The sequence below is a fragment of the Callithrix jacchus genome, chromosome 3 (assembly GCF_049354715.1).
Source record: "Callithrix jacchus isolate 240 chromosome 3, calJac240_pri, whole genome shotgun sequence".
NCBI classification, from domain to species: Eukaryota; Metazoa; Chordata; class Mammalia; order Primates; family Cebidae; genus Callithrix; species Callithrix jacchus.
Window position 1 is genome coordinate 89,378,296 of NC_133504.1, and position 25,352 is coordinate 89,403,647.

At 42.4% G+C, this 25,352-nt stretch overlaps 1 protein-coding gene across 1 annotated transcript in view; it reads right to left on the reverse strand.

Moving 5' to 3' along the window:
- The window catches only part of HADH (hydroxyacyl-CoA dehydrogenase), a 46,843-nt gene extending 22,118 nt beyond the window's left edge, over positions 1–24,725 (reverse strand). Inside the window, exons 1-2 of the mRNA XM_008992876.5 lie at positions 24,514–24,725; positions 2,196–2,324 (exon numbers count right to left, since the gene is read on the reverse strand). Of these exons, the coding sequence (XP_008991124.1) occupies positions 2,196–2,324; positions 24,514–24,645 (261 nt within the window). The 5' untranslated portion in view covers positions 24,646–24,725. The remainder of the gene's footprint in view (positions 1–2,195; positions 2,325–24,513) is intronic.
- Between the last annotated feature and the right edge of the window lie 627 nt (positions 24,726–25,352).

The window sequence follows — 25,352 nt, forward strand, 5'->3', positions numbered from 1 at the left end:
AGCAAGTATTGGCCAGGATGTGGGGAAATTATGACTTTTGTACTTTGTTGGTGGGAATGTAAAATAGCACAGTCACTATAGAAAACAATTTGGTGGTTCCTCAGAAAGCTAAATATAGAATTACCATACAACCCAGCAATTCTACTTGTACGTATATAACCCAAACAATTGAAAACAGAGACTCGGCCGGGCGTGGTGGCTCAAGCCTGTAATCCCAGCACTTTGGGAGGCCGAGGCGGTGGATCACGAGGTCAAGAGATCGAGACCATCCTGGTCAACATGGTGAAACCCCGTCTCTACTAAAAATACAAAAAATTAGCTGGGCATGGTGGTGCGCGCCTGTAATCCCAGCTACTCAGGAGGCTGAGGCAGGAGAATTGCCTGAACCCAGGAGGCGGAGGTTGCGGTGAGCCGAGATCGCACCATTGCACTCCAGACTGGGTAACAAGAGCGAAACTCCGTCTCAAAAAAAAGAAAAGAAAACAGAGACTCCAAACCAATAGTATACCAATGTTTACTGCAGCATTATTCAAAATAGCCAAAAGGTGAAAACAACCCAATTCCACTAACAGATGAATGAGTGACATGTTCCCACCCAAATCTCACCCTGAATTGTAATAACCCCCATGTGTCGTGGGAGGGACCCAGTGGGATGTAAATTATAAAGGACAGCTCCCCTGCACATGCTCTCTCTCTCGCCTGCCACCATGGAAGACATGGCTTTGTTCTTCCTTTGCCTTTCACCATGATTGTGAGGCCTCCCCAGCCATGTGGAACTATGAGTCAATTAAACCTCTTTCCTTTATAAATTACCCAGTCTCGGGTATGTCTTTATTAGCAATGTGAGAACAGACTGATAACAATGGGTTAAAAAAAGTGGTATAAATCCAATGGAATATTAAATTGGAATATGGTAATAACTCAGTGGAATATTAACTCTTAAAAAGGAATGAAGTGTGACATGTTACAACATGGATGAACCTTGAAAACTTTATGCTTAGTGAAATAAATCAGACACAAAAGGACAAATATTGTATGATTCCACTTATATGACATATGAATGTGTGAGTGTAATTAATCCTACTGAATTGTATAGTTTAAAATGGCAAATTTTATGTTATATATATTTGACCACAATAATTTTTTTTTTTTTGAGATGGAGTCTCGCTTAATGCTCTGTTGCCCAGGCTGTGTGTAGTGGCACAATCTTGGCTTACTGCAACCTCCGCCTCCTGGGCTCAAGTAATTCTCCTGCCTCATTCTCCCAAGTAGTTGTGACTACAGGCCCTTGCCACCATGCCCAGCTAATTTTTGGTATTTTTAATAGAGATGGGGTTTCACCATGTTAGCCAGGATGGTCTCCATCTCTTGACCTTGTGATCCGCCTGCCTCAGCCTCCCAAAGTGCTGGGATTACATGCATGAGCCACTGTGCCTGGCCTAAAAAAATTTTTTTAAAGCATCTAGATATACCACCTTGGAGACTTGAAGTGAGAAACAACAAATGTCCTATGGGTACTTTGCTCTGCATACAGAGAGAAATTCCATCTAAGCCCTAAGGAAATCAATCTTAAGTAACTTTAAAAAGGTGACAAAGGTAAATTAAAATTCACTTGGGTGATTTGTGTTGTATTTCTAATTAAATGCAGAATCCTAAGTGAAAGTACACTGAAAAAGCAGCACAGTCCTCAGTCACCAACTCCTTCTCATCCCACCATGCTGTTTTTTCCCAACCTCCACAGAGTTCCTCAAATTCTTCTATCTCTTCTGCTCCTGGTAAATGAGAATGATTCACTCTTAGTTTCTACAAATACCATATTTATTATATCATTCTCTTCTTAACTTGTAGTACAAAAATTATCTTCCTGTTTGTTCTTCCTCCATCCTTTCAGCAAAACAAGTATTCTTCAATTCCAAATTCTCAATGTTCTTCTAGAATGAGTTCACCACCTGTACAAGCTTTCTTCTCAACCTTAAATTCCATGCAACAAAATGGTTATTGACTTCTCCTGTTTTGTAATCAGTACCCCCGAATGTTTAGTGATTATGTTATCATACTGATTTAAAGTTGTGGGAAAATGAATTTTACACCAACAAACTGAAAACAGAAAGAAAGCAAGCCAGAAATCCCCATTGCCCTGCAAATGTGAAGAAGTCAGAGGATTTGGCTTAAAGACATCGATAATAAGAAATTACCTTAGGGTCTTCTGCAAACTTCTTCTTTGCCACTTTCCTAAGGCTTTCCTCAATTCCCTTTTTGGATTTTGCCAGGATGTCCTCTGTCTGGTCTACCAACACTACTGTGTGACCAGTTGCTGCAGCAACCTGGAGCAACAAAAGAACAATTTCTTTTTAAAAGAAAGAAAACATAAAACACACATACACACACTCCACACCCCAAAAAGCAGTAGCATTTTATATTCCACATGAACTCTACCACCATTCCATTCAAAATACTGAGTGAACATATGATAAGCCAACATTAACTATACACACATTTCTTGCCAGGCACTGTTCTAAACTCTTTACATTGAATACAACAAATTCTCAAAACAACTGCAGGTTAGGAAGCATCCCCATGGTCAATCAGCGGGTAGACAACAGAGCTGGAATCTCAATCAAAGTCCTGAAGGTCACGTTCTAAACGCTTCCCTGTACTGATTCTAACATTGCACTGTTCCATTCAGGGGCCACTAGGTACGTGTGGCTATTTAAATTAATTGGAATTAAGTAAAATTAAACATTCAGTTCCTCAGTGGCACTAGCCATATTTCAAAGTGCTCAGCAGACTATTCCCAGAACACCCACTCCCCAGCCACCATCCCTTTCTCCTTGGAGCTGGAGCCCCCTGTGTCGCTTGGCTTCTTGGCCCTTCTCTTCTGCAGTCCTTAAATCAGCAATAGCTAAGACTTTAAACTCTAATAATGTTGGCAAAAAGACTCCTGTCCCCTAGGGCTTTTGGTGACAAGACTTCCATGAAGATGAAGTCTTTGGTCAGCTGATTTAGGACAGGCAAATACCATGCCACCCTGGCTGACGGAGGAATCCTAGGGTATGGGGTATGTTTAGTGAAGCTTCCCAAGCTCACACATAGCCAGCTTAGCTCAGTCACAGTGAGTGATAAATGAATCCCTATTTCATCACTGTCTGACAATAGCTTCAGCAAGGATTATGGAATAGGTAGCGTGGCTAAAAACAGGCAATTAGTTCACCTTGATCATCTTAGAGGCACATGTAAGTGAATCAGTTCAGGCCAGAGGCAAGAGGACAGACATGATCTAATACAAACATAAATGATGCAAGAGGCCAGCAGAGCTGAGCTGTCCCTCAGGATCTGAGAAGCCCTCTGCAGACCACTGCTTTGGAACCTCCTTGCCATCAACAGTGTGCAGGAGAGGGGCAAGTTATCTGGAATGACCCTGCCCAGAGAAGAACAAGGAGATGACAAAAATAGTTCCAAACCATGGTTGTAATATAAGATTTTTGAAGCCAGGCAACAAAAACTCAAAAGCAGAAAAACAATGAGTAAAAAAACAGAAACAAGGCTGGCTGCAGTGGCTCACGCCTGTAATCCCAGCACTTTGGGAGGCTGAGGCAGGCAGATCATGAGGTCAGAAGATCAACACCATCCTAGCCAACACAGTGAAACTCTGTCTCTACTAAAAATACAAAAATTAGCTGGGCGTGGTGGTGTGTCCCTGTAATCCCAGCTACTCAGGAGGCTGAGGCAGGAGAATTGCCAGGGAGTCTGAGGTTGCAGTGAGCCAAGATTGCACTACTGCACTCCAGCCTAGGTGACAGAGTGAGACTCGGTCTCAAAAACAAAATAAACATTGCAAAACAAAATAAGAAACAAGAAAAAGAACAAAAGCTAAAGGCAAAGACATTCAAATCCCAAGAAACAGTTTCCTAAATGGTAAGACAGGTTTAAGCAAGGTTATTTCAACTGCACTCATGGCTCCCTAAGAAAGCAGCACATAGCGTGCTTATGTTTGAGCCTGTGGACCTGTAGGCTGTATCAGCACCATCTGGGAACCAAGGCATGAAAATGCTCCCACAAGCAAAAAGTCTGACAACCAGGACAGGGCAATTGGGGCAATGCGGGATGAATTATCTTGATACAAAGACAGAGGCAAGTAGGAAACTAGCCCATCAGCAGACACATTCCACAGGCTGCAGGCAGGCAGCAAAGTCAAACAATGTCCCAAAAGCAAAACCCCATCAATCCAAACCAAGGTTTCCCCCTAAGTGACAATGGACCAAGGCCCAACTAGCCAATGATTCAAATCATCTGATGCGAATTTGAACCTCCAATTCAATAAATTCAATGAAAAAAAAAAAAAGCAAGAGGAAATTTATTGCAGGAAAGACTTAAACTGGCAGGCTGAGACTGCTATCCTTAGAAAAAGGCCTGTTTGCAAGGTTGGCCCTTGGCTGGCATCTGAAACTTGGATTCCAGGAGGGTTCCCAGCATTCCCTGATAAGTATGCCTTGCTGTGCCTAAACTGTGTGTGCAAACAATGCAGTTTATGCTGCATACCTGCTTTCCTTATGACAGTATGCAATTTTCAAACTTGCCAGGCAGAGGGTGTTACATGACCAATCCCAACAAAAAACCTGGATACTGAGTCTCTAATGAGCGCCCCTGTGTTAACAGAAAAACCAAACTCTGTAAAATATTGTAAAGAGATGTATTCTGAGCCAGTATGAGGGACTATGGCCCAGAGAACACAGTCTCAAGAGGTCCTGAGAGTGTGCTGGAGGTGGGCTGGTGGGCAGTCAGGTTGGTTTGGTTTATCCAGTTTAGGGAGATGAGAATTGCAGGTAACGTCATGAATCAATGCATAGTAGGTAAACATTGGTTCAGCCTAAATAGGTGGGATATCTTAAAGCTGGGGCTTACAAGTCATAGGTGGATTCAAAGATTTTCTGATTAGCAATTAGCTGAAAGAATTAAGCTGTGTCTCAAGACTTGAAGTCAGTACAAAGGAATGCTTAAATTAAAAAGGGGAGTCTGCTGTCACATGATGCTATACAAAATGTTGGAAAGTAACCCACATTATTGCAGGTTAATTTAAAAAATCTGTTTAACAAGAGTGTGGTTTGTAGGGTGTGACTTAATACTTGCCTGGCATGGTCTTAGGTCTCGTTTATACTTCGGTATTTCATTGCCACAAAGAGTCTGTTCTGTCAGACTTTTGGTTTCTATTTTAACATTAATGCTGATCATTTGTGCCTAAACTCCAAAAGACAGGGAGTTAGAATGAGGTGTGTCTGACCTCCCTTCCCATCATGGCTGGAAAGCCAGTTTTTAAGGTTTTTCTAGGGTCCCGTGGCCAACAGAGGGTCCTTTCAGTCAGTTAGGGACTTAGGATTTTATTTTTAGTTGACACCAGATAGACAACACTTCACGTGCTGTCACAACTTGTTGCTAAGGGAACTGAGCATGTCCTGTGTGACTCCACTGGAAAAGGACTCTCAGAAACTCTTGCCTGGTCTCCTCTGGACTTCACCCCACATACCTTCCCCCTTTGCTGATTTTGCTTTGTATCCTTTTGCTGAAATAAATTACACTTGTAAGTACAACTCTGGGTCCTATGAGCCCTTCTAGTGATTCATCAGACCTGGTGGGGTATGGATGACTGGTGAGGAACCCCAATGCAGGACTAGGGAAATAAATCTCAAAGCCCAGTTGGAGCTGTCGGAGATGGACAGCCTTGGAGAGCAACAGCTGACAGGCAGGAGTGATGGTCACTGACAGGGGTACATCATCTGCAAGGCTGGGGCAAGCAGAGGTGCTGGCTTGGGAACATTCCATTTTTATTTTGGCTCTGCTATCTGGCAGTCCTTCTGGAATGACACATTGATTTTCATTTTGTTCTTCTTAACTTCTGCCCTAGTTTATCCTTTGAATAGGCAAAGCAGGATTCCTCCCTGCCTAGGTACCAACCCATTTTCCCCCATTCACCTCCAAGAGGCATCCCTCAGGCCTTTTTAGCTCTTAAAGGAGTTAGGAGGAAGAGTCAAGCATATTTGACACAAGATCGTGGCAAAGCTGAAGGGAACAGAGACGAAGAAAGACAACAAGGGCAGTGTCCTTTTATTCTGGGAATTTATAGTCCCACCGAGAAAACATAAACAAACCCAACAATATAAGGCTCTATACATGGGATGTCAAAATAGAAAACACCAAGTGAAAAATCCTGTCAGCCAGCAAATCTGAGAATGTTTAAGAGGACACCTAGCATGATCCCAGCTTCCTAAGGAATAAAGTATTAATCATAAAAGGGTACAGTGAGTGAGGGATGTCACAGTCTTATTTCTAGAAAGCCATTTTCATAATTATAATCATGTTGGACTGTGATTGTTACTGGACATTTTTGGTGGTATGGCAGCTAGGCCATCATGCCAGCCTCACAATTACTTTTTTTAAAAGCTGTAAGTAGAAACAAACCAAGAGAGGGAGTATCCTCAAATAGCTCAGTAAAACAAAAGAGATATGCACATTTATAAAAACACTAAAATTCAGCCAAGAAAAACCACGGCCAAAAAGCATTTTCAGCCTAAATGCTAACTTTCCACTTCTAGCCAAAGTCCTCTAATAAACGCCTGCAATTCCTACACCTCCACCCCTATGTACAGAAGACACTGGGCTAATTCAGTGACTGCCTTTCTTCATCCTGCCATCCAGATGAGCACACATGAGACAAGCCATATATGCAGACATTGGCCAAAAATGCAGCTATTAAATCAAGGCTCTCCAGGCAATGTTCCAGGAGAGCAAAGTGCACAGGTCAAATGATGTCTAAGTGACTGAGTGTGAAACCTCTGTCTGTATTCCCTTCTCAGCCAGAAGATATAGGAGAGCAAGGAGGGGCCACACCGAATAGAAGGGGAAAAGAACACATCTTTCCTAGAGTGCTACTAACTGATCATATTCCTGCTCTGCAGAATTTCCCTTGGCTTCATTCTTCCTCACATGTCTGAAAGGGGCTACATCTTTTTTTGGGATCTTCAGCTCAATTTTTCTCCCTACCTCAGTTAAAAGGCTGGAGCATTTCCTACAATTTTGGACTCTCTAAAATGCCTACACTTGCATATATGGTCTAGTGAGAAGGCAACAGTTGTATGCTGTAAATGGTGATTCCTGGCAAACTTTAAAGAGAAATTCTTTTTACTTCAGCTTTTCTGTCCTCAATTCTCTCACAAAGCTTCAGCAAAATACAAAGGAAATCTTACAGTGTAGACATTTCACAGACATAGAAAAGACACTCCTGCTTGAACCCAAAGTGCATATGGTTAGGTCTGAAAGGAGAAAATACAGGCAATAAGAGAAATTTTAACTCTTCTTAAAATATTTTTCCATTTTATGGTAAATCTCTGTGAGACAAGTCACAATTTATTGTGTTGCAATAAACTACCACTACAGCATAACTTTAAGTGATTTCAAGTTATAGTAGCATTTTCATTTCACGCATGTGCAGAGATCAACCCGATCTAAAAGTGCAAGGTTCCCTGCCATTATTTCTTACAGTCATACCCTAGAGACACAAGGTCAGCAACTTCTAAGGACAACTTCAAGTCTTAATCATCTTTACAAATCCCAGTGCCTGACCCATGACCCATAGTGAGCAATCAATGCATGAGCAACATATAACCTGATGCCTGGTACATATTAGATGCTTAATAAAATACACACAGGATTATAGGTCCCATGTTCTTTGATTAATCTATCCACATGGGGTTGGTGTTCATCTCCTACTGGTGTGTTAGTCTAAATGGTCTATCACAGAGATGGACTCAAGATATTAGGTAGGCTATTTCTTTCCTCCACGTGGACCATGAAAACTGTACAACTTCCATCCCAGACTGGTTCGACAGCCTAAGGTACTCTTAAGCATGGCTAGGCAGCCATAGGCCATCTGAAGGCCACATTGTTTATTTCTGAATTATTAGTGCACTTGTTTTATTTGTCCTATGAGACCCCCAAGAGCTGAGAGAGCCAACAGAAGGTAATCTCTACCTACCCCCAGAAAGAACTTAAGTCTTTAAAAGGAAAAAAGGCAAATGCGGCAAAAATAAGAGGTGCCACATACTGAGCATGTGCCAGGCTTATAATCTGCATTTTCTAAGACTATTTCTGATTAATCCAACAACCCTAATAAAATTGACAATATTCCCATTTTGCAAAAGAAGAAATGGGATCAGAGAGTTAGAATCACTTGCCTGAGACCAGTCAGTTTGTTAAGCCACAAAGCCAGGATTTTAATTCCAAGAATGCCTGGCTCCAGAACTTGTCTTCTTGTAATCTAGTTAGGGGAGTACAAGAAATGTTGCCTTATTTGCTGACACAACTAGCTTTCAAGGTTCAATAATAATAAAATACCATGCTACGGAAATGTCCTGTCATTTACTTTTGTATTCTTTTCTCCCCCACATCTTACTTGGCAACGATTATAGACCTGGTGACAATATTATTAAAAAGTTCTCCGAAATAACTCTATGACAGTTCTTCCCCAAACAGAAGTCCTAATTAATACACCTTAACAGTCCTGATGAAATTGGCATCACCATTCCATTTTATAGATGAGAAAAACTGAGGCTTAGAGAAGTTAAAAAACGTGTCTAAGGTCCCAGGTCTAGTAAGTGAAACTAATCCAAACCCTCAACAAACGTCCTTCAGCTTCAATCAAATTAAAGTCATAGTAATAGCAAAAATTACTTGATAAACAAGAGCACCTATCCAGACAAATGACAGTTTCCATGTCATCATTACTGAATACACCCTAACACTTTTGTGGTTCTAAGACAGGATTCTCAAAGTTTGGGTCCTGGATCAGCAGCAGCAATCACCTGGGAACTTGTTAAAAATGCAAATTCTCAGAACCAATGAATCAAACTCTGGGTAGGGCCCAGTGAACTGCGGGTTAGCAAGTCTTCCATATGATTCTGATGCTCACCAAGGTTTCAGAACCACTGCTCTAAGATCTATGCTTCAATCTGGCACAGATTAGAAAGAACTGGGAATATTTAAAAAGCCCAAACCCCAGGCCCCACCTACAGATATTCTAACTCCTTTAGCCTGGGGTGGTGCCTAGGCATTGGTATTTTTAAAAACATCCCCAGATGCTGAGCACTGCTCTAAAATAACCTGTCGGCCCTGAGCCCTGACCCCACCTACACCAGCCACTCCTGGGTTGCCATCTGTCTCCTCAAACCACTGCAAGGCCTTAAACCAATGGAGTTCCAAAGTCTTCCTACTGCTCTCTGAAAATTTCAGACACTACCCTGAAAACACTATTGGGAAGGCTTCCCCAACACATTCCCCAAGGAAAGGTCAGACCCCACCAGGCCTCCTGCCTGGGACTCTTCACATCAGGGCCTTGCTATGTCACTCCTACATAAAGCGTGCTTCTTAATTCCTTTTTTGAAGGTCAGGCCCTGCACTTGCTTCCCTGATTATGTTTGTTCCAGCCCCTTTCTCTGCAATAGCGCTGTTTTGGCCTTGACCTCTGGCCACACTTGTATCTACCATCCTCTGTATAGATCCTTGATGGTCACCTGCTCACTCCTGGCTGACTACCCACCTTTGAGCTTGGATCCTCCTTTCTTCTCCACAGGCTACAATGCTGGGAGAAAATCCTAAACCTCCTAGAGAAGACATTCCTTGAAAGACTCCACAACCAACTGAAACCAGAGCCCACTGAGATTTGCCAGCCTTAATAACAGCTCCCATAGACAGTGTGTTCCAAGTGCGAGACACCAGGCCTACCCTATCTTATTTTATTTAACCAGTTCTCCAAGGTCAAATGTCAATTTTAATGAAGTGTCACTTTACAGTTATGTAGTTTGTTCTCTTGGAAACAAGATAATTGTGATATTAAAATCTGGATCAAACGAGTATATGACTGTTTTTGATATTTTAAACAGGAAAATTCCTCACAGTTACCATTATGCCTATAACTAATTATTCTTCCAAACAGAGAATCCAGGCAACACATACATTTACAACATAAATACTGACCATTGTGAGGCTCCATTCTTTAACATTCGAAGTCCCGACACCAACATCAAAAGCAGCGCAGAACAACCTAACACAACATTACCAAGTGCTTGTAATAGCTCCATTCTCCCACCACTTTTCTTTCTTCAACTTATGGCAAAATGTCCTTGGAGAAGGCACTGTGGCTTCACTTGGCACAAATAAGCAAATAAGCAAATTTTAAGATTTTTAATATAAGTTTTAGATCCCTAAAGACCCTAGTTTGAAAAACAATGGGGATTCAGCTTCGACATAAATTTTGGAGGAAACACAAACATTCCCATCAGAGTAGTTTCCTCCACCGCCACTGCTGCATGAAATTAGATACAATGGTCCCCCCTTACCTGTGGTCTTGCTTTCTGCAGTTTCAGTTACCAATAGTCCAAAATATTTTGGACCATATACTATGGTCCAAAATATTAAATGGGAAATTATAGAAATAAACAGTGCATGTTTTAAATTGTACGTCATTCTGAGAAGTGTGATGAGATCTCGTGTTGTTCTGTGTGGAAGAAGAATCATGCCTTGGTCCAGCATATGCTGCCTGTATACTACCCAATCCATTAGTCACTTAGTAGCTGACTGGGTTATCAGATAAAAAGAAAAAAACATAGTATATATAGGATTTGGTACTATCTGCACTTTCTTTTTTTTTTTTTTTTTTTTGAGACAGGGTGTTGTTCTGTCGCTAGGCGCCAGGCTGGAGTGCAGTAGCACGATCTCCGCTCACTGCAACCTCCGCCTCCCAGGTTCAAGCAATTCTCCTGCCTCAGCCTCCCAAGCAGCTGGGACTACAGACGCGCACCACCACGCCCAGCTAATTTTTTATAAATATAAAAAGTAGAGACGGCGTTTCACTATGTTGGCCAGGATGGTCTTGATCCCTTGACCTCATAATCCGCCCGCCTCGGCCTCCCAAAGTGCTGGGATTATCTGCACTTTCATGCATCCACTGAGGGTCTTGGAATGTACTCCCTCTCCTCTGGTAAGCGGGGACTATTGTAGCTTATCCACAGTCTACTAAATTGCTAGTCAATGCCTGTTCTTTGGCTTCATCTGCTACGTCTACAACAGCCCTGCACATTGCCAATAAAAGTTTCCTTTTAGAAACTCCTCCATTTCTTATCTGTCTGTGCCTTTTAGCCGTATTAACTGACCTCTCTTCATCTTCCAAGCCTATAAACAAAGACATCCTTTAAGGTTGTGTTTCCAATATCATTTCATTCTGAAATTCCAATCATTCTCACTTCCAACTGTGCCTGAAACCAAAATATTCTAAGCTACAGTCATCACCTTGACCCTAAAATCAATTCTCCTTGACCTTCATTAATGGCACCACTATTCTGCAGGTCACAATTTTCTGGACAACACTTTTTTCTTAACCCCAACTCTTAACTACTGTCCAAAAATTTCCTATCCATTACTCAGGCCCATTTCAAATGCTACCCTCTCCATGAAGCCTTTTTCCAAATGAATGTACTTTCTGTTTTGAAAACTCAGAGCTAGATTTTCACTGCTCTTATTACACTACTTTACACCAAAGTAAACTGTACCATTTAGAGCTGTGTCTAATCTTTGCTCTTAGATTTAAAATCCCTTAATGGAAAAAATTGATTTGGTCTTTATATTCCTTACTACTTATTACATGCCTCGAACATGACAGCTGTTCAATAAATAACTGCTAAATAACAAATGCTTTGGATGGTACTAACCTGATTTTGTAGTCTTCCCCAGCCACACCACACGTCTCCCTCCTCTGTGCTATCTCACAGGTCTGTGCCCTTGCTCATGTGGTTTCCTCTACCAGACATGTACCACTCCCTCATTTCTGCTTCAGAGACTTCAACTCACCCTTCATAATCTAACATGGATACCATCTCTCCTTTGGTGAAACTTCTCCCAACCCTTAGTAGAGGTAATCACTTCTTCTTTGTTCCTCTAGTGATTACAGATATAGAAGATCTTTTGTGCAGGACTTCAAATACTGAAAGAAAACGACTGGATGCAGAGCTGATGTGAACCCCCAATGGCTGCTCAGTTATGTAATGGCAGCCAAGTCCCCAGGTTGTGAACAGAACAGAGAAATAAAAACTTAACCGGTTATAGAATATTTCATGTCATAAGAATCTGACCAATTTCAGAATAAAGGTTACAACCAACCAGATCACAGGAGAAATCCCAAATGTGAAAGATGAACGATACACTTGAAATAGAAAAGCTGACCACACCAACTTTTTTTCTTCTTAAAAAAATTGATATGTATTAGCTGTATACATTTTTGGGGTACATGTGATATTTTGATAACTGCCTACAATATGTAATAATCAAATCAGGGTAACTGGGATATTCATCACACTGAACACTTATCTTCTCTACCAACACCAACTTTAGATGATGAACTCAAGATAGTAGAGAGAGACCTTTTCAAAAGGGGTCTTGCGTCACCCACTTCAGATTCTCAAGCTGTTGTTACCACACATCCCAATATAGGGTGGTTAGGCACACTCCTATCTGCAGCGCAACTAGGATTTCCAGTAAATAAAAATCATAAACATATAAAGGCAGTACAATGTATACATATATCTTTCTTTAACATAAGCTTTTTTAATGTCCTTTTTTCCTTAGCATAAGATATATAGATAGGTGTGTGTGTGTGTGTGTGTGTGTGTGTGTATATTGCTGTATGTCATATCATATCTTAAGAATTTAAAAACTATACTTTAAGGTAAGGCATATAAACTATTAAAACTTTCATCTGTTTCAGATCAAATCCCAGATATCACAGGTAGGCTGTCTATGCCTTCATTGTTCATAGCTGTATTTCTTCCACTAGACAGCAGGCTTCTCAAGAGCAGCCATTACATCTCACCTTTCACCTGCCCTGATGTCTAGCACAAGGGAGATACTTCATACTCATGAAATAAACCCATGAATGACAGAGCTATGTTTTCATAAGCCTCAATTTGTAAATTATTTTAGAAATAAGTTCTCAATTAGTCATGACTGGTTTTGTTGCTAGAAATCTTTATGACAAATTTTGTGTAAGCTTCAAGTTACTTTAAAATTATGAGAAATCACATTATCAGTTTGAAAAGGACAGTAAGAACAAAAAAGGAGCTAATAGCCAGAGTCTTTAGTCAATTACCAAGTGGGAAAAAAGTCTCTCTCTGTTATTTTGGTGAGCAGATTGACTGCTTTCTGGTACTGGTGGTTGTAACACTAGGTAGAAGGGGAAATGTGATGCCTAAAGCAAGATCAATACTCTTTGTGCGGTATCCAGTCCTGTGATTTCAAAATGGATGTGTGCTTAATTCACTCCAACATGTGAATGTGTCTTATACCTTTCATTAAAGAGGCTAAGGGTAAGGCCAGAGGCATGCCAACCCTGTGTCTGTGCCTGTCTGTCAGAGGCACATGTATGAGTCAGGTCAGAGATGGCCACAGACACACAAGCTTACTGCTCTCCCATATGGGTTTCTTCTTTATCACAGAAGAGAAACTAAGACACCTAGCTTCTCAACTACTTTAAGAGATTGGCAAAAACATTTATTGTTCAGGTTTATTAGCTACAGATAATCAGGATCATCAACTTTTAGAGCAGGAAGATAACACAGAAATCATTCAATGTGGTAGCTCTCAAATATGTTAGCCATGAACGCCTTTCTCCATAAGAATGAATATTGAAGACCAATATGTAAAACAAAGGTCAGAGAAGAAATCTTTGCTAACCTTCTGGAAACCATGAAGGAGATTCATGGAACCTCTAATGTCCATCACAGTATAATGTAAAAGCCTCTGATCTATTCATACCCATCAGGATGGCTATTATTGAAAAAAAAAAAAGAAAAAAACAAGTGTTGGCAAGAACATGGAGAAACAGGAACCCTTGTGCATTGCTGATGCACCGTAAAATGGTGCAGCTCCTAGGGAAAACAGTACAGCAATTCATCAAAAATTTAAAAATAGAATCAGCATATGATCCAGTGAATTCTACTCCTAGGTGTACACCCCGAAGTACTGAAAACAGCCACCTGAATAGCTATTTGTACAATCACGTTCAAGAAGCGTTATTCACAATAACCAAAAAATGGATACAGCTCAAGTGTCCATTGATGGATGAATGGATAAACAAAATATGGTTTAGACATACAATGGAAGATTACTCAGCTGAAAAAGGAAGGGGATTCTGGCACATGCTACAACATGAATGAAACATGAAGATACTATGCTAAGTGAAATAGGCCAGTCACAAAAGGACAAATATTTTATGAGTCCACTAATACGAAGTAACTAGAATAGTCAAATTCATAGAAACAAAGTGGAAGAGTGGTTGCCAAGGGATGAGGGCAGGGGGAATGGCGAGTTGCTGTTTAATGGGTACAGAGTTTCAGTTTTGGAAGAAGAAAAGAATTCTGGAGATGAACAGTGCTGATGGTTACACAACACTGTGAATGTACTTAATGCCACTGAACTCTACCCTAAAAAATGGTTAAGTAGGGCTGGGCACGGTGGCTCACACCTGCAATCCCAGCACTTTGGGAGGCCAAGGCAAACAGATCACCCGAGGTCAGGAGTTTGAGACCAGTCTGTCCAACATGGCAAAATGGCCTGCTTCTACTAAAAAATACAAAAATTAGCTTGGCGTGATAGTGCGCACCTGTAATCCCAGCTACTCGAAAGGCTGAGGCACAAGAATTGCTTGAACCTGGGAGGTAGAAGTTGCAGTGAGCCAAAATTATGCCACTGTACTCCAGCCTGGTGACAGAATGAAACTGTCTCAAAAATAATAATAATAAAAAGGTTAAGAGGGTAAATTTTATGTATATTTCATCACAACTGAAACAAAAACAAACCTAAAATTAGCTGGGTATGGTGACACAAGCCTGTAATCCCAGCTACTTGAAAGGCTGAGGCAAGAAAATTGCTTGAACCCAGAGGCTGCAGTGAGCTGAGATTGTGCCCCTGCACTCCAGCCTGGGTGACAGAGCAAGGCTCTGTCTCAGAATAAAAAAAAAAAAAGAAAAAAGAAAAGATATGTTATACATGTAGGCAATAGTGTTCCATCTGAAATGCAATTCTGTGCAAGGTACTTCTGTCTGTGTCACTTATTCCACCAAACTTCCATGGCTCCCCATGACCCGCGAATAAAGCTTAACTTCTACAAAAGCCATTCAAGGCCCTTAAAGGACTGGGATTCACCTCCTCTCCAGACATACCACTCACTCACTGTGGCCTGATCACCACAAGGCTGGTAGCTCCCTACATCTGCCTCTCAACTCCAGCCCTTCTCTTGGCCTCACCTTCTCCCCAACTTGACCTGTTAACTGATCCTAAGAATCATTTCCAGGTAGTAAGCCCACTCCCCAAGATCCTCTCAGCCCCAAGCGAGGTGTCCTCCATGTGCCCTGTAACATCTCTGCATCCCTGTACCACGGCATCTACCAAACTGTATTATAGTAATCTGAACTCCTCTACTGTAGGCTCCTGACCAAATGTCATTCATCTCTGTACATTGAGAACCTAGACCCTGCCTAGCTGTGGCTGGCCCTCAGGGAATGTTGACTGAACAAACATATTTGTTGGTAAAGCCAAGATGAGATCTGGTGGCTCTTTCCACTGCTACAGCTGATGGCTTCTCCTGACAGTGTGAGCTCTTATTTAGAAAAGAACTGCATGTATCTTAGATGCAAAGAAACAAGTAGCATTCATTCTCCTGAGTTATCCAATACCACCTGAGTTATTGCCAACTTTCTGGGATGGAGAAGGCAGTGGAGGAGTGAACCACAAAAAAAGAAAAGCCTTCTTTTTCTCCTTTCATAGACATCCATTATTTTTACAAAAAATGAGGAACTCTTCCTGGCAGTTTAACTTGAGTGACCATAATTTAAATCAACCCACCATAATATAAATCAATTCATGTTTTATATTCAGTGACCTAGAAACTGGTAAGACCTTGAGGACAAGCAGTCTGCAATGGAAAAAAAAATTATTTGAAGGCTATGTCCTCAGCTTCATGACTTTTTAGGCCTGGTGGAAGACAGGCTTAGCCAGAGAGGAAATATTTTTAGACATGAGTGCTTCAGAGCTATAAAAATAGGCTAAGTGATTAGCACACTTGTCAAAGCCCCAGAGTACTCTGACCACAGGACCAAGTAAATACAGCAAGCAGAAACATGCTGGATTTATACATTTTTGTAAGTCTATTAACAAGATCTGAAGCAGCTTTCTCTGAAGCACAACTTGAGTGGTGAGTTTATGAGACCTGCATCAACTAGTGTGGTGACTGGTCTCTCTCCCATCTCCTTCTTCAATAGTTCCACTGCATGACCCATGTGCCCAGACATTACAAGGAAGGCCACCATTTTCATCAATGTCATGCTCTCTCCGGAAGATCCCAAAGTTTTGCGAACTATCTACCACACCTGATTTCTGACTTCCTCCAGATCCCTAGAATAAATAGACTGAGTCAGAGGTCCCTGAGGCCAACTATGCTTTAGAGGCTGCCGCACCTTCATAGCAAAGGCTGCCCTTAATGGTTCTCATGGTTTGCTCCAGAAAGGAAACAGTTGGTCAGTTGCATCTCTCAGGGCTGGCATTTCTGGGTTTATGATTGTCTCTGGTTGTGTAATATCTCGAACTCTGCCATCAGCACAAGTCATCTTCCCTAACTTCAACAATCAGCAAAAGGTGTTCTGTTGAGAATGTCAATCACCACCACCACAACCAGCTGATTTGTTCTTTTTTTTTTAAGAAGGAGTCTTGCTCTGCTGGCCAGGCTGGAGTGTAGTGGTACAATCTTGGCTCACTGCATCCTCCGCCTCCTGGGGTCAAGTGATTCTCCCACCTCAGTCTCCTGAGTAGCTGGGACTACAGGCATGTGCCACCATGCTTGGCTAATTTTTGTGTTTTTAGTAGAGACGGGGTTTCACTATGTTGGCCAGGCTGGTCCCGAACTCTGGACTTCAAGTGATCTGCTTGCCTTGGCCTCCCAAAGTGATCCGGTGTGAGCCACCACATCTGGCCTGGTTTATTCTTAAAACAGTTAAATTAAATGACCAGCCTCCTTTTATTAGACTTCAAATTTTACATTTCAAAAAGTATTTCTAAAAGGCAAAGCAAATATGTCCCCATTTTTAGACTAGAATTTTGTTATATATATATTTTTAAAAATTCAGTAAGCATGTAGATTTCATAATAACCCAGACAACCTCTCCCAGACTTCTCACCACCCACAAATTCTGAAAAGGGAAAGGGATAACCAGACATGTCAATAGCATCAACCGAGTCTTAGGTTATATTTAAGAATCTCTGGAAGATACTGGACATTTTCCAGGTAGAGGAGAGTTAGAAATCCAAACGTCTCTCCAGGAAGATTAATATGGCAATGTTTGTCATGGTGAATGGGATTTTTCTTTTAGTTTTTGCTGAAAGGACCAATTAAGAGGCTCCCATGACAATTCAGGTTAACACACCTGGTCTAGAAACTGCAAATTAATTAGAGGGCAGAGGAAACAGCCCTCCCTGGATAGAAAAGTTACAGAGCCATTTCTGGTATAGAGACACAGATTGCGACCACCATCTTCAGAGTACATGTGGCTGGAAAAACAACCGCAGTAACAGGAGGAGCAAGCTCTCTAGAAAAAGTTGGAGGGGTGAGAGGGAAGGAATATAATGAATTAGATCTTGGCTGGTGAGTTTGAGTCTACTATGGGCAGAAGGAATGGCAGCACAGCATCCTGATGGAGATGACCAGCAGGTGACTAACTTTTCAGTCCAGAGACAAGGAAACATCAACAGCCCAACAAAGAGTTAGGGATGCACTGATTCCAGGGAGCCACAGAGGATCCCCTGCCATGGTTGCCACACTCCCACAATACAGCACAGGACAGAGGTGCAGGCAGAACTGAATTCAGCCTTGGAGATTTACAGGCAGCAGAACAGAAGAGAGACTCACGTTCTGGCCCTGGCTCTGCCTCTGACCCTTGACTCCAGGAACTATCTCTGCAGGGGTGATTATTATAATGGTCACATGAAATGAAAGAAATCAAAATTCTTTGATCAGAATAAAGGGTCATATTTTGTAGAGTGGTTTTAGCTCTATAAATTCCAGTAAATGGTAGACTATCTTTCTCATCAACCTATGTTAGGTCTTAACATCTTTAGAATTGTTGGAACTCACTATATCAAATCTCTTCAGACAATTAAGACAATCTAAGAGAACTCCTCACTAGATCAGGTGTGATGGGTCTATTTGAAAGCAGCTAGTATTTATTGGACACTAATCTTATTCTAGGAGCTTGTATATGAGTTCATTTAACTTTCACAACTGTGAGGCAAGTCTCACATTATTCCCAGGTAAGTAAAGAGGCAGAGAGGAGTTAAGTGATTCACCTAAGATTCCTGAAGGCAGGATAGGAAGGCTAGCATCTAAACCCTGGCAGGGACCTCATAGCCTGTACTTTTGAGCTTCGAATACCACTACTGGAAAAAATCCCATCACGAACATAACAGGGGGAGCCACAGAGAGCAGCCACATTATCTTCCTGTGATCCCAGTACAGCTAGAGATAAGGATAAACTACCACAGATAAGGAAGAAAGAAGGGAGAGGGAAAGAAAGAAGAAACTCAAGCAAGCGGCAAGTGACTAAAGCTGGAGGCAGGACACAGCAGGAGAACACCAAAACCTGACTGAATGAAGTGTCATTTCTGCTCTACAAAATGTCCAAACATATCCCATAGCATTATTTTCTGTTGCCTGTTAGCCCTACCTCTTCTACCTTCTGGGAATGACAGTATCTCCAATCCCATCCCAAGTCCAATAATTAATAAGCTAATAGAGGGTGGTGCTACATCTCAGTACCTCAACCAAAAGCCGAGAACAGCCCAACAAAGATTAAGCAACAACTCGGGATGCAAGGGAAAAACATGACAGACACATCTGATGCCCTTGAATAGGAAGGTAACAACTGGGAATACAGATATTCCCTCCAAAGTCAAAAAGGACAGCTGGCTGGGTGCAGTGGCTCACTCCTATTATCCCAGCACTTTGGGAGGCCCAGGTAGGCGGATCACGAGGTCAAGAGATTGAGACCATCCTAACCAACATGGTGAAACCCCATCCCTATTAAAAATACAAAAATTAGCTGGGCATGGTGGTGGGCGCCTGTAGTCCCAGCTACTTGGGAGGCTGAAGCAGGAGAATTGCTTGAACTCAGGAGGTGGAGGTTGCAGTGAGCTGAGATTGGGCCACTGCACTCCAATGTGGTAACAGTGCAAGACTTCGTATCAAAAAAAAAAAAAAAAAAAAAAAAAAGGAGAGCTTACAGCCAAGTAACTGTGCAGGTCTCCTGTGATCCTGAAACTTCTCCTAGGTGTCTGCACTGCTTTTCAAGCAAACTTCAACAGAGTTGTAGTCACAGTAGAAAATAATAAAGCTAAAAAAAAAAAATACGAAACAACTCTGATCACTCTCCTTTTCAACATCAGAAAATGAAAATGCAGAGTTGGGGGCAAATAGAAGACATGAGAAAACAAATCTAGTGGTCAGGGAGAAGCTTTCAGGTCTACCTGAATCCTTATCAAGCATGTCAGAGCAACACAAAATGACTAAAGCTTAGCAGGCTCTCCCTGTTCTTACTTTGTTTTTAATAGCCAAAGAACCTCTCTCTCTAGAAAAAATATGAACCTTTTGCTTTTTAAAAAGGAGAAGGGCCGGGCGCAGTGGCTCAAACCTGTAATCCCAGCACTTTGGGAGACCGAGGCGGGTGGATCACCAGGTCAAGAGATCGAGACCATCCCGGTCAACATGGTGAAACCCCGTCTCTACTAAAAATACAAAAAATTAGCTGAGTGTGGTGGCACATGCCTGTAATCCCGGCTACTCGGGAGGCTGAGGCAGGAGAATTGCCTGAACCCAGGAGGCGGAGATTGCGGTGAGCCAAGATCACGCCATTGCACTCCAGCCTGGGTAACAAGAGCGAAACTCCGTCTCAAAAAAAAAAAGAAAAGAAAAGGAGAAAACCCAGCACTTCCAGAGGCCGAGGCGGGCGAATCACCTGAGGTCAGGAGTTTGAGACCAGCCTGGCCAACATGGCGAAATCCTGTCTCTACTACAAATACAAAAATTAGCTGGGTGTGGTGGCATACACCTGTAATACCAGCTACTCAGGAGGCTAAAGCAGGAGAATCGCTTGAACCCAGGAGGCAAAGGTTGCAGAAAGCTGAGATCACACCTTTGTTCTCTGGCCTGGGTCACAGAATAAGACTGTCTCAAAAAAAAAAAAGGAGATAAAATAAAATAAAGCAAGCTTTTAGAGAGAATAACCTACTCCCAACCCCCTTTAAGATCCAAATTTTGTTACTTCCTCTAAGAAGTGTAGTGCACTAAAGTGTACTGGAGAGAACGTGAAGTGTCCGAAGTGGAACATCTGAAGTGCCTCATTCCCAGGGAGCCCACTGGCTCCTACAAGTAATCTAATGAAAGCTATGCATTCTCTCTGGGCTCCTCATACAAAAAAAGGTGATGTATGAAGCAAACCTTAGAAAGGATTCATTACTGGAGAATGCATACAGCTACTGGCTTTCTTCTTTTCTTTTTTTCCTCCTCTATAAAGCAAAAAAACAACTTGTCCCCCACTCAAGGCTCATTTAATCCTATAAGCTTCTTTGCTGGCCTAAGTATCCAGTGAAAATAAATTAGCAATCAAAACCAAGTCAGAAGTATATAATAAGCAAACACATGAAACAAGTTAACTTTAAATATTAACCTGCAGTCTAAGGGATTTTTTAAAAAAATTTAAAACAAACAAAAGAAATGACAGGCAAACTAGATACTCTCGGAAAATACACATGTACAAATGGCCTGTGCTCTGATCAAATGTAATTAAGCACTGAAGTTACTTGTCTTACATTGCTTAATTGCTTGAGAAATGCATCAGGCTCCCACAAAACCTAAGTATTTTTTCATCTGGCTCAGCACAAACTGGAACACATGTTTAAAATGACAAATAAAACTATTAAAATTATAAGCAGAACTGCACCTTGACTAACATTTAAAACTACATCAGAAAGTTCAAGAAAATTAAGCTAATGCAAATTAGTAGCATAACCTCGATACTAGTTCGTGATTATATTTTTATGGCTTTACTAAGGTTTAACAATAAAATGGGGTGTAGGTAAAAACTGTTCCCCCTCTTTTCAGAGGCCCCTGAAATAACAAATTGCAGCATCAGCTGGTATGTGCATTCAAGATTAAGCAAGATCGAACAGGGAATCATGACCAATATGCTCCATCTAAACATTACAGGCCTACCTCAGCAGCTATGATCAGGATGGGAGTGGATATGAGGGGAAAGGAGCAAAAGGACAAGGACAACTACAACGAAGATAATAATTATCATTTTTAATTTTTATTTTTTTGAGACAGAGTCTTGCTCTGTCACCAGGCTGGAGTGCAGTGATGCATTCTTGGCTCACTGCTACCTCTGCCTCCTGGGTTCAAGTGATTCTTCTGCCTCAGTCTCCTGAGTAGCTGCGACCACAGCCATCATGCCTGGATAATTTTTTTCTATTTTTAGAAGAGACAGGGTTTTACCATATTAGCCAGGCTGGTCTCTAACTCCTGACCTCATGATCCGCCTGCCTCAGCCTCCCAAAGTGCTGGGATTACAGACATGAGCCACCGCTCAAGGCCAAAGATAATTATTATAAAGGCAGCTAACTTTCTGTGAACTCTTATTATGTGCCAGACACTGTGTAAGTGCTTGACATATGGTAATTCATTCAGTTCTCTCCCTACAGGGCCAGTACTAGTATTAGCCCTACTTTAGAAATAAGAAAATCAAGACACGGAGGTAAAGTAACTTTCCTGTGTTAACACAGCATGAGGCGGAGCCAGCATGCAGACCATCCAACTTCCTATACTGAACTGTAGCCCATCTGTACTCAAAACACATCAACTAATTAGTCTCTGGCACTCAATAAGCAAAACAGATTTTCCCTATGCCAAAAGCTGTTGGTCAAGGAGCATAAAGAATAAAGCAATACTGCCTAAAACTGCATGCTATGGGGTAGAGTGCAAAACCAGATCACCTAAACCACTGGAAAAAAACATTGCTCACAAATGTTTTATAGGAAAGATGGTTTCCTTCCACAGGATTAGAGCTGTCAACTAAAGTAACTGAGGTTCTTCCAAACTGTGTGACATAAGGATGAAACTACTGTTTCTTATGGTCATCCACTTTACAGATTTCTGGTCTCTATAAGCTTTCAGAATGACATTTCTATTATGTGTCCAGCCTATGGCATAAATAGATTTTTTCCCCTTAAGTTTCAAATGCACTTCTGGTCCAACTACACAAGGGTTTCACTGACAAGCACAAGCCTGTATTCTCCATTAATGTCAATCATTTCTCCTCCCTCCTTTAGCAGGTGAAAGCTCCAACACTATACCCATAATTGTAGGTGTTGCCCCTCTGCCTTTTAATGCAACACAACTTCCTTTTTTGGCCAATGATGGATGTAGCATTCCACAAACTGAGCACCCTGATTTTTTACAAAAGTTGAAGTGATGCTTTCTACTTAGTATCTAATCCTTTTCCACTGCTGTCTTCAAGGACACCAGCGGCAGTTTCTGGACCCATTTCCTATAATGTTACTGGGTTGCTTAAGGCCCTAATGTCTTGTTACTAAGATGTTGTTAAAATGTTTTTAAACAAATATATTGTTCTACTTCTGTCCACAACAAATCTCACTCCCACAGCTTTGGGAGATTTTGGTGGAGCCTGGGAATACAAACATACTCAAACTACACTTTCTCTTGAGTACAAGGCGTGGAACTTTTAGGTTAAAGGGAGTTACTCCTCCCAGCCCACATACAACATAGATTATGGGGATACTATAACCTAGCAGCCAGGGGTGCCACACAGGAAAAAGGGCAATGTATGTCCAAAATTACGGTCTCAGAGGAAATCCGGGACTATAAGAAGTCAGATAAATAAAACATTACAGGAATATACATGTTAGAAGACAATGCCATCAAATAAAAATGTTGCGAAAAACTTGCAAGGAGGAGAAAATTGAGATTTATAATACCTAACAGCAAAGGGTTTTTTTGTTTCTGTTTTTAAAAAGCAAGCATGAAAGAATAGACTTTGTTAGAAACAGATATTGAAAAGCAAACTTTCTCATGATTGTAGCCACTGTAGTATTGTCCCTAAGAAAAATTAGACGACTGTAACTGCCTCCCACAACAAAACAAATTGCAAAGGACTGAAATGCTAATATAATCAGCTAGGAAATGAAAACCATGGTTCTCCAATGTGAGCTGAAATGGAATAATTTTTAAAAAATTACAAGCATTACAGTACCCAGGTAATCAATCACGCGCACAACTGGGCCTGCATCACAGCCCAGCAGAGCAATGGAAAAGTCTTGAAGATGCACAATGGATAAGAGACTTGTTCCGGCTGGGCGCAGTGGCTCACACCTGTAATCTCAGCACTTTGGGAGGCCAGGCGGGCGGATCACCTGAGGTCAGGAGTTCGAGACCAGCCTGACCCAAATGGTGAAGCCCTATCTCTACTAAAAATACAAAATTAACCGGGCGTGGTGGTGGGGACCTATAATCCCAGCTACTTGGGAGGCTGAGACAGGAGAATTACTTGAACCCGGGAGGAGGCGGTTGCAGTAGGCCGAGATTGCGCCATTGCACTTCAGCCTGGGCAACAAAAGCAAAACTCCATCTCAAAAAAAAAAAAGAGAGAGAGAGAGGGTGAGAGAGAGCCTAGTTCCGCAGCTTCATCCGCCCCTCCCACTCTCCTCAGCGCCAAAATCACAAGTAAGCTCAGAACTCTGCACAGACAGCATGATGTCAAAGGTCAAAACCAAGACTTCAGCAAGCTTCCATTAGGTGACTTTACAAAGTGCTACAAAAGTCATGTCTATTATTATTCTTTACAACTCGGCAAGCGAAGGAAACACCGGGGAGAGCCGTGTGGGAGAGAAAACTACTTTGACAGACTACACGATTACAAAATAAAAAATTTTAAAACTGATAAAATTAAAACTGATCACAGTTCAAGTCTCTGGCAGCAAACTCCCGTTGGAGCCGAGCAGCGGCAAACGCATTATGCCTGAACTTTGTGCACACATAATTCTTTCTTCTCTCGCACCGCCCGGTTCCAAAATACATTCAGCGCCCCTCTCCACTGAACCTTCATCGGGCCTTAGGGGCGGCCAGAATTTTCCAAACGAGGAAACTCAGGATTGGCCCGGAACCCTGAATTTTGAGGGGAGTGAGACTTGCGCCCTCACAGGCCCAGACACGTTGTATTTCAACTACATCCGGGAGGGGCGGTGTGAAAACTCCCGGGTGTTGGGCGGGCGCAGGCCCCTCGCGGCCAGTCCCACCAGAGCCTCCACCTCGGGATGGGCGGCCAAGCGCGTGGGCACGCTGCAGGGAGGGCCGCTTACCTGGGCGATGCCGGAGCCCATCAGCCCGCCGCCGATGACCGTCACATGCTTGACGATGATCTTCTTGACTGAGGCCGAGGCGGTGGACGAGGAGGACACGGAACGCACGAACTGCCTTGTGACGAAGGCCATGGTGCGGCAGCAGCGGCGACAGCGACAGGACGCGGGAGGGGAAAGCGCGCGCGGCAGGCAGCAGAAGACAGCCAGCCTCTGGGGGCGGGGACCCAAGTAGCGCTGCCGCCTGCGCGCCCCCGACGTCTTTGTGACGTCACTAGGGGGAGGGGCGGGGCCTCGAGGCCCGCTCTGCCCATTGGCCTGGGTCGCCCGGGACCGCTTTCTAACATCCCAGCGCCGCGCGGGTACAAGTGCGTGGGCTCGCAGCTGTCTGCCGCGGCAGCCCCGGGTGAGCATGGGCTTGGGACCTACTGAGCAGCGGGACCTGGCGGCTGGCGTTCTGGTGTGGGGCCGAGAATAAACCCTTCTTCTGAAAAGCCACTGGCCCGTTGTTAAATGAAGTGAGTGGTGTCGACTTTGTAAATGCTGTCCTTTGATGCGTGTGCATATCTAGTCTCTGAAGAAATATGTGCTGCTCAAAATGTGCACCCCTGATTGATGTTTCCAAATAACCAACTCGGGATTATTTAAATCCCGTGGATAGTGATTGTTTACCCTAAAAGGGAAAGAAATTTAGACTGCGAACACCCAAAACCAATGTCTAGTGACCCATGAGTTCCAGTGCAAAAATCAGGCTCAGGGAGGGTAAAGGGAGAGTTGACCTTTAGTTACCCATCTTGACATTAAAGGTCTATCAGTGCAGCGAACGTGTGGACGGTTTAGCA